The 11,683-nt window shown below is 39.8% G+C and overlaps 1 protein-coding gene across 3 annotated transcripts in view; it reads left to right on the top strand.

Annotated features, from left to right (window-relative positions):
* The first annotated feature begins 443 nt into the window (after positions 1-443).
* DCLK1 (doublecortin like kinase 1) overlaps positions 444-11,683 on the top strand; it is a 246,668-nt gene continuing 235,428 nt past the window's right edge. For all 3 annotated transcript variants that reach the window (XM_052812468.1, XM_052812469.1, XM_052812471.1), the window contains exons 1-2: positions 444-829; positions 11,059-11,405. In XM_052812468.1, the coding sequence (XP_052668428.1) occupies positions 454-829; positions 11,059-11,405 (723 nt within the window). In that variant the 5' untranslated portion in view covers positions 444-453. The remainder of the gene's footprint in view (positions 830-11,058; positions 11,406-11,683) is intronic.

Below are 11,683 nucleotides of genomic sequence, written 5' to 3'. Positions count from 1 at the left end.
CAGTTTAGTGGGAGTGAATGGTCTAGAAGGTAGACTGGACTCAAATAGCACCTGAATATAACATGAGAGAAAGTAGAAAGTTGATGCATTTGTTCTTTTTTTTCCAGTAGCTCAGCTTTGTCACCTCGTTTTCAGAGTTTTTACCGGATTTGAACAAACACTTTTTAATGTTTGCCTATTGCTAGCAGTTGGTTTCATGAGTGGCATTTCTACGGTGTCTAAAAGCCTAACTGATAAATTAGGTTTTATGGAACGGCAAGAGAGGTAGCTGTAAAATGAACATGTAAACATGGCATGGTTTCATTCAAACCATTCATTTTTCTCAACCCAGAAAGTAGTCCTCTGTAAGTGCCATGTATAGAACGTGAAGTCTCAAAGTGAGCTCCCTTAAAATGTGTGAGTTTCTTAAACTTTTTATCTTCTTTTGTGCATCCCTTAGGTTGAACTTCCAAGATGTCCTTTGGGAGAGATATGGAGCTGGAGCATTTTGATGAGCGTGATAAAGCGCAGCGATATGGCAGAGGGTCCCGGGTAAATGGTTTGCCCAGCCCAACTCACAGTGCCCACTGCAGCTTTTACCGAACCCGTACTCTACAGACCCTGAGCTCTGAGAAAAAAGCCAAGAAAGTTCGTTTCTATCGTAACGGAGACCGGTATTTCAAAGGGATTGTATATGCCATCTCCCCTGACCGGTTTAGATCCTTTGAAGCTCTCCTGGCTGATCTGACCCGAACTCTGTCTGACAATGTGAATCTGCCCCAGGGAGTGAGAACAATCTACACAATTGATGGCTCCAAGAAGATTTCCTCCTTGGACCAACTAGTAGAAGGTCAGCAGTAAGATTTGGAGGTGTAAAGTTATGTTTGAGTTAGTGTTTGTTTGTCTAATCTGTTAAGTTTTCTGCAAATAGGTAATGGTATTGTTGTTTTTATTGATAAAGAAAGGATCTTCAATGGTATAACTAGAATTGTGAATATCTTAAATTGTGCCATGAAATATTGTTGCCTTGCTACTTATTTCCCTCCTGTTGAACGTGTCTAACCTTTCCCTTTCTGTTAACCTAGTGCTGATAGTCCTAGATCTTGAAGATTGCATCTGCTGCTTCTTTTGAACTTGCATATTTAAAAATGCTAATGAGAGTTTAGTCAGTTAAACTTGACAAGGTCTGTGGTGCTGATGAAACCTATGTGAAATACAGTTCTGATGGATTTTTCTTTTTTTTAAAGTCTGTCTGTACCTAGTGAAGAGCTCAAACTCTTCGCTACAAGTAAATATGCCATAAGTAAAATACTCTGCTCTCGTGGAGTAGTATAAATGTAGGCAACCTGTTAAAAGAGTAATGTTGTAGCCATGGTTCAGCTGGGGTAGGCAGTAAGCTTTTCTTCCCTGTAGCATTTCCCTTTTCCTCTTCCCCAGTCCTTTGGCATCCTTATGTTGTTTTTAAATAAGGGTGATGTACCTGCAGTATAAAGCATTACCAGTAATTTGGTCAGAACTGACCGGTCTTGGTCACTGTCAAACATCGGAGATGCCAGTTGCTAATTTGCCCATCAACGCTGAATTTATCACTCCTTCAGTGATAGTTTTGTTGGCAAAAGAAGCTGTCAGCATTAATCAACCTGAATATTAGGCCTAGGATATTAATAATACCTTTTAGAACTATTACAAATCACTGAAGTAGCTTTTCCAACATAAAGTGCTTCTGGCTTGCAGTGGGTTTCTTTTTGTGTGTGTAGGCAATAGCACCAGAATGTATAAGGTCTGAAAGCAATAACTAGCACATGGGCGTAACTGAGGTTGTTTTGTATCTGTAAAGTTTAAATGCAGGTGCTTAACTGTGTTCAAAGAAAGTAAAGGTGGAAAATTTTGTTTTTGTGTGTTGCTTCCATCCTGCCCCTGGCCCCAATGTGCCATGGGCAAGCCTGTAAAGCATCGATCTGCAGTCACTGGACAGCCAATTTAGAGTTGTAACAGAGATCGTAATTTCTTTGATTTTTTTGTTTCTGGGTGAGAGAACTTGTGGTGTCAGGATGTAATGAGTGGATCAGAAGAAGACTAATGTGGGGAGAGAAGAAGAAAAGGGTAGTTCATGCTGAATAAGGTTGCTTAAAGGAGCACATCTTTGCATAGCAGGTGTTCAGCCATGTCTGAGTTGTCTCCTTTAGGTGTCATAGCAGAGGAAGGCTTTTAAGAAGTTTTGAGAGAGGATATTCTTGATAATCGTCCTTGCATAAAAAGGAGAGTAGAAGACCACGTGAAGATGCTTAGAAAGAAAATTGAAGTGGTGGGATTGTCCATGTATGGTTTTTGGGGTTAGGACCATAGGTTTAGTGAAATGGAAAAGAAACTGGTCTTATGATCAATGTTATGAGTTCCAGGGCAGAGTTAGAACTGTATTTGTCAGGACAGTATTTAATTGGTGGAGAAAATCAATTTCTGGGAGGAAAGACCAATATTAATCAACATCTGTTTAAAAGCAGTGTTGTGCATTTTATTCTCAGTAGTAGTATAAATAATTGTACTTATTTGATTGGTATGCTCATCAAGAAGGAAGTATCATTGATGTTAATGTTGATTTGCACAGTCTTTTGCTGCCAGTCAGAACCAGCTTTTGAAAATAAAGAACTGAATACAGAAATAAATTCAGCAACCTATAAGATTGGTTTATTTTGGCATCCTAGAGAAGAATTATACCAGCTATAAATCAGTCAGTCAAAATGAATGACAGTACAAGAGCATAAGTTTATTTTAAAGAGCTTTGGGATTTTTTTTTTTTTTAGTTCTGTGGTACTTTATTCCATACCTTTTCAATGAACACATCCTCCCTTCCTGTGTATAGTTCAAGTTGGACAGTCTTATTTGCTTGTGCCATAAACACTGTGGGATTTACAGAAGTCAAGTCTGTGTGTGCAAGTAGAGAGCTACATCCTTGTTCCACCTGAAAGGGGGCTTCTGTCTATTTGTATACAACTACAAGGTGGGTTACTTTGTTCTGTTTCCCTTGTAGAGCTTCACTGTAGAGTACAGGTTCATATATTATTAGCTTAGTGATGGTTTTTATGTAAGCCCCTTCCACTCTACTGTACAAATTTATTAGAGTTTGGCTAGTCTGGTACAGCATTAATTAGCTTGAAGCTGTGCTTTGTGTTTAAGTAGCTGGAAAATCACTTGATTTTTGCCTCTTGCCAAATGACTTTGTGTTGAAACTATTGAAATATGAAGCATTGCTTTCCTTATGGTGAGACTACTCCCTTACTGTATGAATTCATTTAATAAGACTGTTATGAGTTTACAAATTTTTTTTTTTTCTTTTTTTTTGGGGGGGGGGGGGGGCATTGATTTTTAGTGATTGCCTTGTAAGGTAAATGTATAAGGCCTTGATTTGGTGTTGGTTTTTTGCCTTTATGCCTGTGAGGAAGTTACTGTGCTCTTACCTTCCTGTATGATACATGAAGACAGAGAAGTAACTAGCTCCTGAGGGAAACAAGACGGCAGCCACTGTCTTTCATCCCCGAGCTAAATACATAGAACTGCATGAAAGGTAGTCCCAAAGGCAAAAGATTGTAAAGGAGGTGTTTTACTTCAGTAATATTTAGTTCTGTCCTGCATACAGTTCAGAGCTGGCATGGCTGTATGCTGGTGCTGTAGGTTATTTTGAGGTGCATGAACACATCTTCCCTTTGTTTGAAGCTAGTGACTTCCCTAGTCACTAGTTTTGGTGTTTGGTGTTTTTGTGGGTTTTTTGTTGAAGACTCGGGGCATGTGAGATTTGTTGGAATTTGATAACAAGGTGTATGTACTGTTCTGAAAAGTTTCACAGGCTCTGTAACTTCTCCTGTCACCCTAGAGGAAGGACAGAATGCAATGGATTCAGGTTACCTTCTTTTTGTCAGACCTGATGTTCAGGACCCTCTTATCTTTAAAGAATGGTTTCCAAATGTGACATGACTATTGCCTAGGTATGACATGTAATCAAAGCATGTAGAAACAATAAAGATGAAGTTGCTCTAAGGCTAAATTGTCTAGCTCTAAACAAAGTCTCAGGAAAGGACTAAATGCCTTTTGCTTTTCCAAAAGTATACCATCTTTAAAGCTGAAGGCAGAGGTGGACTGATGGGTCTTACCCCCGAAATTACCATTGAACAGTGTAACAAGAACAGTAGTAGATAGGAATGAGCAGGATAACTCTGAAACAAAGAGTATTATTTACAGTTTGTTTGTTTTTTGTTTGTTTTTTTCGTTTTTTTTTAGGGGTCCTGCTATGTGGAACAAAGACCACAGAATCAATCCATAGCCAGAACTGCATCCCTTTCTCATTAATTTTTATTATAATATTACCTCAGAGTCTTGGGTGTGAACCAGAATCAATTGTTTTAGGTTTCCACAATACCTGCCACAAAAGATGAACCCTGCAGCAGAGAACTGGCAGTCAAAGACAAACCAAAAACCCCAAACCACAAGGCTGAGAGGGTACTGGGAAACAATATTGTCACATGCCAATATTGGGTGCACTCCCAAACTATTGTAAAGACTTGTATGCGTGCATGCACATTTTGCGTAGGCATAATGGCAAAAATAGTTTTAAGGAATAATCTGAAAGAGAAAAATGAATGTCTCTCAAGGATTATCTTGGAGCTGCAATCCTCATTGAAGGAGCAGTTTGAAAGAGCGCTGATGCACCAGTTTTAAAATCTGATAACGGCTGTAACTGGCTGATAACTCTTGGGAGATGTGAACCTCACTGCAGCGGCAGAGGAGATGATGGGTCCCATGAGGACCGCGGGAAGGCTCTTGCGAGTGGAGGCAGGCAGTTTGTGTTCGATGCAGCGGAGAAGCTGCCCGCAGAGAAGCGGAGGGTTCAGGAGGCCGTGTCTCCTTGCTAAAGTGGTGGGCCGTGATGGAGTTCCTGGCTTTTTATGTATGTGGGTCTTGCCACTCCCACTGTCACCTCATTCCTCTTGTCTCAGCTTTTCCCTCTCCTACCTGCTCTTTTCCCTCTCCTGCTGCTGCCTCCTTGACTCTGCCACCCGCTCCAGTGGTGCTGGTGAGAAGCCCAGCCAGGCCAGACTGTAGGAATTGATTGATGTGGTCTCTGATGCACTCTGGAGCTAATGCTCTTTCTTCTAAGTCGTGCCTAACTCAGCAGCTGGGAGTTGGTGGGCTGGAAAGATTTGTGTGCATATGTAATGTGCTATCAAAATAATAATAGTAAAGTATCTGTTTAAATGTTTGTAGAGCTGCATCTATGTGGACATTTGTTTACAGGATTGAATTTATACTGGATATTTACCATGGACTTGATCCAGGGCTATCAAAGTTAGTGAAACTTGGACTGGATCCTGTGGCAGAAATGCCTGCAATCCTTATATTGTTTAATAAACAAACGGCTGAATAATCCTGTTGCATAAAATGGTAGAGGGTTGTTCTGGCACTGTTTATTTGATTATTTTATTTCATGAATTTGAGAAGATTCATCCATTAGCCACTTGAATCACACTGTGTCTTCCTTAACAACTTCTTGGAAGGTCCCATGGTTTCTTATTCTAGGTGCCTTCCCGTTCTTTTTTTAAAGCACGTACAATGCCTATCTTGATTGTAGCAAGACTGTGGAAATTTGGGGGGCCTGAGGGGGAGGAAGTATGTCTTTATTTTTTCACTTGGCTTTTGATGAAGAAAAAAAAAATAATTTTTAGTCCGAGCTGAGCAGAAAGAATGTTGTGTGAAAGAAGTCCTTTAAAAGGACTGAGGAGATCTGTTTCAAAGTTTCTGGTGCATCTGAATGCTAGGTGAACATGGGTCGGTCAGATTTATTTCCTGTAGATGCTCCATCTCTTTTGCACTGTTGTGTTTTTTCAGACACTGCAGAAAGACAAGGCGGCAGTAATGTAGTTTAAGTAGGTTATTGCTCTATTAACTAACACATTTGGGAGCTATCAGGTAGTAACTTATTTGGTTCAGGTCATCTTCGTTTTGCAACCTGCTCTGTGTGGTGAGGGACAGTCGGAATTCTTTGTCCTTTCCCCTGAGAGATTGCTCCTCTGCCTTTTTTATGTACAAAACCAAAAGGTGGAAGCGAAGAGGGGTGGCTGTGCCTGTTGCACGGGGTGCTGGATGGTGCCAGTCCCTTCCCCGTTCTCACAGTCTGTTTCTTGCCCTGTCCGCTGGGGAAACGGACCACAGCGAATGACTGCTGCACCGAACGTCGTCACTGCCAAAGTGTGCAAGTACTGCGGTTCCTTCACCTCTGGTGGGCTTGTAGATTAACTTTCCTTGCCTAGCGCGTACTCTACTACGACGAGTCAACGCTACTTTCAATAAATTGGCAGTCCTGCTGCCCCCACAAAGAGGGGTCGGTTGTTCACTCTCGGCTTGCGTGATTCAAACAAGTTCTCTATTCCTTCTCCAGGGTTTTCACCTAAGACCAGCTGGCTTCTTCATGAAGCCATTTTAGGCCAAGTCGCCTTTAGCACAGAAAAGCAATGTGAATGATCCCCTTTAAGAGATAATGCCTTGATCATTCTTGTAGTGCAGCAAGCTGAAGGAGACAAACTAACTACTAATACCAATATGCCAAAGAGGGAATCAACACTTGCATCTGGAAAGCTCCAGTACTTACAGGCAGTGATTCAATGTCTCCTTAGCAGCCAGCCACCTTGTATACAGATATATTTTTTTAAATTATATTTTTAATACATGAAGCGTGTCACGAAATTCTGTTGTGACCTATAAGAACTATCCTTCAGTGTTACATGGCTCTAGTGGTTAAGCTGCATTGAATTTTGACAGATGTGTAACTGCAGGTAGTAGGTTTTGGTTTTTTGTTGTTTTTTTTTTTTTTTTTTTTCCCCAAGCATATCCATGGCAGGGGGGATTGAAACTAGATGATCTTTAAGGTCCCTTCCAACCCAAACCATTCTAAGATAAACTGTGTTTGGGGATCTCTCCTTCTACATGATTAGCTTTCTGATTAGCTTCTCCGTGCTAAGATTTATTTTAATTGTTCCACATGGAATTTCCTGCAGTGTTGAACACTTGCATAACCTAAATTGTAGGATTACTGGTTCAGAACTGGCAAATAAGCATTGTGTATCTTTTTTTTGAAGGGTTAAAGTGGTGTGCATTTCATTTGCACTGTTGCTGTGAAGAAGTAGGAGGGCTGTCAGGAAAGCGATACTTTCTAAGATTTAGTAATGACTTTTTTCCTAGATGTCAGATATCCCAAAACAGCTGGGTGTCCCCATTTTTCTAATGGCTATTGATACTGTAATCAAGAGTCAAAATTTCATTAGTGACAGCTGACTGCACTGTGAAATGCTTGCTCCCCTCTCTTGGGAGGCTGCAGTCAAATAGACACTTTAAATGGCTTTTTTCTATGCTTTTGTTTAATCCAGTATCTCCCAAGATTCCTTCTTCAACACGTGTTCTGTTGCAAATCTAGTGTTTCGAGATTGTTACCTTCTTCCTCCAGCTGCCAGTTAGTCAAAGCTGATGTTTGGGGGCCGTATTTGTGCTTAGGTCTGACCCAGAGTAAGAGGTGATGGTGCTTGGTGGGATTACCCCTGGAGGTATATTTTCCTGGTGCTTAGGAGCTGGGAAAACCAACTTGCTGCTGGCATTGCCAGTCTGTGAGGCAGTTGTAGCCAAAGGATACCAAAAATAAAAATGAAAAAAAAAAAAGAAAATTGTGTCATCACCTAATAGTTTTGGTGAGGAAGCAATAGTTAAGGCAGAAGGTGGATTTTTTGGACGAGCAAGTCATACCCATTGTAAAACTTCTTTGCAGTCTTTTCTCCTTAAGATAACTGTGAAAGAAAAGAGAGGATGAAAATCTAGATGAAGGCTTTTTGTCCTTTTCTTTGAGATTTCCTCGGCATACAAACACCACGGGCACTAAAGGATTAGGCTAGACTTTGAAATGTCTGGCTGCTGTCAGGGTGGGTCCCACATTGCAGAAATTTAAGCTTGTATTTGAGTGTTTCTAGTGTTTTCAGTACTTAAAATTTGCTGGATGTCAACATAAAACAGGGTTTACTGATCTTAAGGTCAGATATAAGGTACTTTTAGGACATAGGGGTTTTGTGCATTTAGTTTTTGTTCTTACAGGCCTGGTCCTTAGGACCACCGTGAATGAGAACTGCAGTCCATGGCTAACATTCCTGAAGGTTTATAAGCCCCAGCACTTCGCTTGAAGTATAAAAAGTCTAAAATAACAGCATTATGGGAGAGGTGTCTGTTTCTGTTTTCCTATATAAAATAGGTTTTACTGAAGATATTTCATCTTAGAAGGCATTGGATACTCTACCTCCAAGACATTCTGTAGCTAAATATGAGCTTCGTCAAGGGGAAAAAATATATCTTGGTGCAAAAATTTTATTGATGTAATATAGTACTATTGGAAATGAAGAAAGGGAAAAAAGTCTGATGTTAAAACAATCCCATAACTTCAGGGATTGTATTTGTCTTTTTTATGGTCACAGAAAATGAGTTTTGTAATGAAGAGCTGACATGTGCTGTTACATGCTACAAGGAATTCAGCTGACCTTTAAATATAGCTGATATTAAAAATCATGTGGAATGCTGTCCTTTCAAGAAGGATAACCAAAAGAGTTCTTAATAAACTAAATGTAAATCTTCTGGATACAACATGTATGGCCATTTGTTTATGCACCTACCCTTTGAGAAGTGAGTTTTAATATGAAGACTTGTTTTTAAATAATTCTTATTTCATGCAACTAAACTGAACAATTTCTCGGATAGCACTGAACCTGAAAATCTGATGTCTCTCTTCCCTCCCCTAAAAAAAAAAAAAAAAAAAAAAAAAAAAGGTTGCTGGTAAATTTTAAGTCTTAGAGCAAACGCAAGTGGAGACAGGAATAAATTATGTTGAAAAATTTATAAGAGACACTTCTGCAAAGTATTTTACAGAACAGGTATTTAATGTATTGAGTGCAGTCCTATTCATAGTAGGATCTTTAAAATTTTTTTTCCATACAAAATGCTATTAAAGTTTTTAAAAACTTGTTAATTTTGTGGATGTGGTGTTGTGGGTGCATTCTGACCTTGCAGTAATTGAGTAGCTAGTGCTAAAAATATTGGACAGGGACATGGATAAAAGAGAATATGTACTGTTTAATTACTCTTGGATCATTACTGTGGCTAAGCCTTTCTGTTCTGATGTTACCATCTCTCTCTCTCTCTCATATATATACAATGGATAAAAGGAAGAGCTTACCTTTATCTCTTGTAAGGTTGGTGTAAGCATTCCATCTTAGATTCTTTTCTTAACACTTTAGATGTTACTGCAAAGTGCAGATTAACTTGAATTTACAGGATGACTAGTAAGCATTGGAATGTCTTACTTCATGTCCCATTCTGTATGTTTTTCTGCTTTAGAAGAATGCTTTTTTAAAACCAAAAAAAAAAAGGAAAACCAAAAATCTTCTTATGGTTCTTGCTTGATCTTATGCTATCATTGCATTTATCTTTTCTGCTCAGTGATCCGTCTTCACGTGTTGCTCTGACTTCTTTGTCTTCTTTTGGAGTCCTTGCACTGCCTTTCTGATAATCACTGTACAGTGTGTTACTGTCTCACCTTTGGAGCATCATGCCGGCAGACTTGAACCTCTCTTGCACTGGGGGCCTCACGTTGCGGTGGATCCCGCTGCCCCCCATTTCTAACTGTGGTAACTCTTGTCTATTTGCCAGCATTCCTTGTGTGCTGTATTGTCTGTGGGATTGGGTTGGGTGCCCTGAAACCTTTAAAATTTGTGTCCAGAAGTAAAATTTAAATACTTCTTTTTCTTTTAATAATTGAACTGTGAGTCCTCTTTCCTTAGGGTAGGGATTGTTAGGGAAATCCTTGGTTCTTATGTGCTTTTTGGCATAGGAGTTACATCACTAGGTTTTGTTCTGTTTTTATTTCAATACTTTGGGCTAAACTGCTAACTGAAGGCCTCTGTGCTGTTAGCATACACTGAACTGCTGAACCCAGAAGAATTAAAACATCTCAGATGTTTTTGTGGTATTGTTCAGGGTAGGATTTTGCATTACTTGTAATGGAGTTTAACCGCAGGCTGCCAGAAGGTGTGGTCTTGCTGGATGTAGTAGTGTTTTCTTTGGTGTTTTTTTTTTTTTTTTTTTCCAGCCAGAGAGTGAACTGGATCAGCTTGTCATTGCAAAATTAGCGTTGTCTTCGTTATGTTCAGTCAGATCACCAAGCTGATCCAGCTCACCCAGTGTGAGTGGCGGTGCAGTCGCTCAGTCCAGCTCAAGGGAGTCCTTGGGAGCACCCAAGCAGGTGCCCCTTTCGCAGCAGCCTGGATTGAGGTGTTAATCCACAGGGATGTGCTGGGGTTTTCTGGCTAATCCACTTTTTTCTTTAAAGTATGGTAAATTCGTTGTGAGGAGAACTCTGTAATTACTACTCTTTACCTTCTTTTCCCCCTCATATTACATATTGAGTCAGTAGAATAATACAGTGAGATTTCTTGCCTGTACGTATCCTGGGTTTATGCTACTTAAAGCTTTAAATAATCAAATATTAACGAATCTCCTATGACACTTTCATCCACCTTTTATAGAAAGTTATTTGTAACCTGTAGTTTTTGATAACGTTTCATATTATTTCCTCTGAAGTGTATGGGGCCTTCTGTTTTGTTAGGAGTGGGCCATTTAGACACGAAGGCTGGGGGACTGCTGTGATAATGTGCTGGGGCTGGGCAGCTGATTAGATATGAACACTACTTACTGACAGGAACGATCCCCACTGCAGATGGTGTTTTCTGAAAAGAAAACTGCTGCTTTCAAGGATTTTGTAACAGCATTTTCTGAATGGTTAGCTGACAAGTGATCTTTAAAAGATATTTTATAGTCTGTAGCATCTGAGAAGGGAAGAGATCAATTCTTTATGCACTGTAGATCAAGAATGATAAGAATAATGTTTAATAATTTGAGAAGGATTTGATTTGGTATTTTTCTTTTTTTTTTTTTTTTTTTTTTTTCTTCTCCCCTCCTCCCCCTCCAATCTGACTTGCTGGTCTGGCACTTTTGTTTCCGCAGGGGAAAGCTATGTATGTGGCTCCATAGAACCCTTCAAGAAACTGGAGTACACGAAGAATGTAAACCCAAACTGGTCAGTGAATGTTAAGACAACTTCTACTTCTCGTTCAGTGCCATCTCTTGCCACTGCTAAAGGAGGTACTCCAGATGCAAAAGAGAATAAGGATTTCATTAGGCCTAAACTAGTCACTATCATCAGGAGCGGAGTGAAACCAAGGAAAGCAGTCCGGATTCTGCTCAACAAGAAGACAGCACATTCGTTTGAACAGGTTCTTACTGATATAACCGATGCCATCAAGCTGGATTCAGGGGTGGTTAAACGCTTATACACACTAGATGGAAAACAGGTAAGAATTTTCATGATGGTCATTCTCAGCATGAAGAAAATATAATTTTCCAAAAGGAAAAGAATAGAACATTAGTAAAAAATTACTTTTCTCTAGAACATAGAACCAGGCCTTCCACTGCTTATATTGTATTTAAGAACTGTGAGCAGTTCAGGAACATATCATGAAGCATTACTTGGCCTCGGTGATGGTCTTGCCATTTATGATAAATAATAGCTCTAAATCTGTCAGTTGAAAGTGTGATGTGGTTTTGGCTCTGCATGCCGGAAACGTAGGAT

Source organism: Harpia harpyja, chromosome 17 (genome assembly GCF_026419915.1).
Source record: "Harpia harpyja isolate bHarHar1 chromosome 17, bHarHar1 primary haplotype, whole genome shotgun sequence".
Taxonomy (NCBI): domain Eukaryota; kingdom Metazoa; phylum Chordata; class Aves; order Accipitriformes; family Accipitridae; genus Harpia; species Harpia harpyja.
This window is presented reverse-complemented; position numbering and strand designations above follow the sequence as displayed.